Source organism: Dendrobium catenatum, unplaced genomic scaffold (genome assembly GCF_001605985.2).
Source record: "Dendrobium catenatum unplaced genomic scaffold, ASM160598v2 fragScaff_scaffold_621, whole genome shotgun sequence".
NCBI classification, from domain to species: Eukaryota; Viridiplantae; Streptophyta; class Magnoliopsida; order Asparagales; family Orchidaceae; genus Dendrobium; species Dendrobium catenatum.
Genome location: NW_021319083.1, coordinates 9,231,446 through 9,236,046, shown reverse-complemented (window position 1 = coordinate 9,236,046; position 4,601 = coordinate 9,231,446). Strand labels below are relative to the sequence as shown.

The following is a 4,601-nucleotide window of genomic DNA, read 5'->3' as shown; positions in this document are numbered from 1 at the left end:
CCGATCTCTGTTTCTCCTACTGTTCAGCTTGTTCTGCCCTCACAACCTCGAACGTCGGTGCCATGGCGGAATTAGTTGTAAGTCCAATCATGGAGAAGATCATCGACGCTTGCTCTGATTACCTTAAAGATTTTAGTAAGGATTGCCTTAAAGATTACCATAAAGATTACCTTAAAGATCAATTCAGATGGCAGTCAGGCATGAAGGAGGAGCTTGAAAGGCTGCGAGAGAACCACCCCAAGATCCAAGCTGTCGTCTTTGCAGCTAACCAAGCACAACTCAACGATAACAACGGTGATCTCAACAACTGGATATGGCACCTGCGAGATGCTATTGACGAGGCAGATGATGTGCTGGATGAGTTGAAGTACATGAATCAAGAATATATTTATGACGAAACAAAGGTGTGTTCCGCCACCGCCTGCTTCCTATTTGATTCTGCTGGCGAATATATTTATTTTTTTATTTGATAATGTATTTCTAACTAATATGATCAGAAAAGAAAGTTCCTGCCGAGCTTCCTATTTGAAATTCCTCGTAAATTTTTCAAAATTGGCGAACGTGCTCTCAAAATGGATCCCAACTTGAAGCGACTGGAGGAGGCTGTGCAGAAACTTGATAGAGTTTCGGCTGATGTTACTACTTTCCTTCATCTTTTAGACAACGCGAAGCAGGAACAGAAGGAGCAGAAGGTTGATTTCTACAGAACACGTGAAACTGGATATTTGCCTAAAAATGGTCTCATTGGGCGGCTCAGGGAGAAGGAGCTTGTTATGGAGTGGCTGAGGAACCCATCAAATGAGCATCGGGGAACTGATTTGTACAGAAACATTTCTCTTCTATCTATAGTGGGCCATGGTGGTATGGGGAAGACAACTCTGTTGCAACATGTTTATAAAGATGAAATTACAAGGGAATTTGATCTTAAAATGTGGGTTTGTGTTTCCAACAACTTTGATGTCAAAAAAGTCATTGCAGATATGTTGGAATCTCTTAAGAAGGAGAGGCCTCGTTCGGAGACACTTGTGGCACTTCAAGGGCGTCTCGAGGAGGAGGTGATGTCCAGAAAGTTCTTACTTGTGCTGGATGATATTTGGGAGGAGGATGAGGAGAAGGATAAAAGCAAATGGGAGGATGTGCTCGCCCCTCTTGCTTCTGGGAGTTTTGGTAGTAAGATTCTAGTAACAACTCGAATGGACTCAGTTGCACTGATGTTTGCAAAGGTAATTAACAAGGAGGAGGAAATAGTAAAATTCAAGGAAAATGAGGGTTTATTGGGTCAGAATTCTATCAGTTCCAACTTACGATTGAGCTATATAGTTCTGCCAAAGCATCTACAAAATTGTTTTGCATTTTGTTGTATGTCCCCACAAAATCATACGTTTGATAAAGGTGATCTAATCAGAATGTGGATTGCATTGGGTTTCATTCAGCCATCTCAAGGAATGACTATGGAGGATATCGGAGGAAGGTATTTTGATGTTTTAGTCGAAAAAACTTTTTTTGAGAAGGTCAGAGGTCTCTACAAGATGCAAGATTTAATATATGAGTCAGCATCTAAATTTTTTGCACAGGAATGCGGTAAACTTGTGACTGATGAAGAGTCATCTCTCAAAATTCCTGAGACTATTCGACACTTGTCTATTCAAACTAAAAATCTAAGCATCTTAAGAAAGATTCAGAAGTTTAAACATTTGCGTTCTGTTTTCTTGTTCTATGAAGATTTTAATCAGGATCTTTGCAGTGCGCTTATTGAAATATTCAAAGCATTGAGATGCCTGCGCCTATTATACATACGCACTCATAAATTGGAAATGATGCCCGAGGAGATTAGATATTTGAAACATCTAAGATATTTGAAGATCCAAAATGTTTTATCACTTCATGGCACTAGGCTTCGGGAATTACCGAAGCTTCCTCCCTCTTTGAAACATCTATCAATTTTGGGATGTCATCCAGATTTATTTGAGCGCTATCGAGAGGATGGAGGCTCCGATCGGCACAAGATTGCTCACATTCCTCAAATCCATATTTCTACCGAATAATAGGTCCAACTACTTTTATGAAAATTTCAAAATACATGGCCTGAGGACGAGTTATCTTCTCATGGGTGAGTCTCTATGTGGTCTTGGTTTTTGTTTTGCTTTTTTTTTCTTACTTTGTTTGATATTGTAATTAGTCTGAATCGAAGACTCGTAATTTTTGTTTTAAATGATGTATTTTTAGAGAGCTTTGGATTCTTTAAGGACTTGTAACATTTCTTTTCGTTAACGCAATTGCCCCTCATAGATTTTATCTTAAAAGAAAAGATTTCAAAATACATAACCAAACATCGTTCTTCTTATCTTATATGTTTGATATATGAAATGTAAAGAATCCATAATATTTCAGCATGAACCAACTGTTTTGTATCACTTGATCCATGTACTGAATTTTATTATGTATCACTATACTTTGTGGTCCCTTTATATATAATATATTCTTCTTTTAATATTTCAATTAATTATATATTTGATTGTGAAAATATTAATATATAATCCAATTACCAAAAGCAAGATTGTGGTCGAGGACCTGTTCTTTTGAAATTGCAACTGCAGGTCTTTGAATATAAATCTGGTAGATGGATGGATGGTTGCTTGGTTTGTTTTTCTTTTTCTTAGCTAATTTTAGTTAATGTTGGATTATTACTGCTACAGAACTTTGTGAAATTGACTTTGTTCTGATTTATATTTACTGATTGTTGCTTGTTAATAAGATTTGTTGGTCTAAACCCTATCTACTACAAATCTTCTAATGATTTTTTTTAGAATGGCTATAGGTGGTCTTATATAGGGATTTGATCTTAAAAATCTGTTGGCTAAGCTATAGGTGGTCTTATAGAGCTGATCAAGTTGATAATATACGTTGGTGGGGAACTTCAAATTTTTTTGTAAAGTATAAATTTTTTATTTCGCTTAAATTTCTTATATTCTCTTATTTAAAATAATTTTATTGTTTCCTTTTGAATTTACTAGCTTAGATAAAAACTACAATTATTAACTTTGTTGTTGATAGTACAATATGGAGGGATGATACATATTGAAGATTATTGATTGCAAATTTATTTTATTTTTTAATAAAAAACTTGTTATTTATAATGTAAGATATTAATTATATTGTTGGATGTTAAATTTATACTTAATTGTTTATTTTAATTAAAATTCTTTATAACAATTATTTTATTTTTATGAGTTATTTTAAAATTTAATATTTTTTAACTATTTCAAACTGCACAAGCCACGTGAAAATAAATGAATAAAAAATAAACATACTATTTGATACGTCTTCAAAAAATTATCTTGATCGGGCACGAATCTCGATGCAAAATCAAGTTGGAAACTTCCAAAATTAAAATTGGGACCATCCGAACTCCGATTTCTACAAACTTACAGTCGAACTGAGCGTCCCAGAAATTCAAACCCAACGACACCAAATTCGACTCAATTCGAGCCCAAATGAGTCCAAATTAATCAAGGCCCCAAAGCGCTGTTGGAAAGTTTGAATCACTATTTGATTTACCAAACGGTTTCAAAATATGACGTTCTTATAGTCGAATCAAGCGGCCAGACGAGACAAATCCAACGAGCCCAAGATCGCCAAATTCCGACATCATTAAGATCTCCAAATATATGACATACAATACATGATCAAGGGATTCAATATCGGCCGCCCATCTAACCACTACACATTTACCCCTGATATCTCGCCTACTTACGAGTCATGCCACTCCAGAAAATCTATAAATATACCCCTCATTTCTCTTGAGAGGGGACTGAAGCAAGAAGAGAAGAAGGAAGAAGAGAAGGCAGAGAAGGAAGAAGCTCTTCCTCGACCACCGTCGAACTTTCACCAGACCACACTTTGCTGGACCACCGCCTGACGCCGTTGTTCCGCCGGACCACCACTTGAGGCCCTCACCTCCGCCGGACCACCACTTGAGGCCCTCACCTCCGCCGAACCACCGACTGATGCCGGAGTTTCGCCGGATCACCACTTAAGGGCCTGAGCTCCGCCGGACCACCGCGGTAGCTTCGCTGGACCGCCACCTGAGGCCCTCACCTACACCGGAACACCGCCTGAGGCCCTCACCTTCACCAGACTACCACCGGAGGCCCTCACCTCGCTTTACCACCGCCTGACGTCGGAGTTTCATCGGACCACCACTTATAAGCCTGAGCTCCGTCGGACCACCGCCTAACGGCGTTAATCCGCCGAACCACCACTTGAAGCCCTCACCTCCGCCAAACCACCGCTGACGCCAGAGTTTTGCCGGATCACCACTTAAGGGCCTAAGCTTTGCCGGACCACCGCATAACGTTGTTGCTCCGCCAGACCACGACGTGAAGCCCGCACCTCCGCGGGACCACAGCTTGACATCGTTGCTCCACTAGACCACCACTTGAGGCCCGGACTCCGTCTAGACCACCACGTGAGGCCCAAACTTCTATTAGGCCACAATTTGATGCCTAGAGTTCTACCAGAGTACATCCCTACTACAACAATCTATTGAACCCTTGTCCATGACCAAGCAACTGTCCTCTGACCTCGATCTCCTACTATGG

At 39.5% G+C, this 4,601-nt stretch overlaps 1 protein-coding gene across 1 annotated transcript; it reads left to right on the top strand.

The window, feature by feature from the left end:
* LOC110115278 (putative disease resistance protein RGA4) lies at positions 1–2,204 on the top strand. The gene is made up of 2 exons (XM_028695047.1): positions 1–404; positions 498–2,204. The coding sequence occupies exons 1-2, from the start codon at positions 63–65 to the stop codon at positions 2,043–2,045; spliced, it is 1,890 nt and encodes a 629-aa protein (XP_028550880.1). The 5' UTR covers positions 1–62; the 3' UTR covers positions 2,046–2,204.
* The last annotated feature ends 2,397 nt before the right edge of the window (positions 2,205–4,601 follow it).

Bases quoted from the DNA above. Each gene is read 5' to 3' on its own strand.
- LOC110115278 (XM_028695047.1), top strand. From the start codon at position 63: ATGGCGGAATTAGTTGTAAGTCCAATCATGGAGAAGATCATCGACGCT. The intron at 405-497 runs GTGTGTTCCGCC...TAATATGATCAG, and splicing joins ATATTTATGACGAAACAAAG to AAAAGAAAGTTCCTGCCGAG.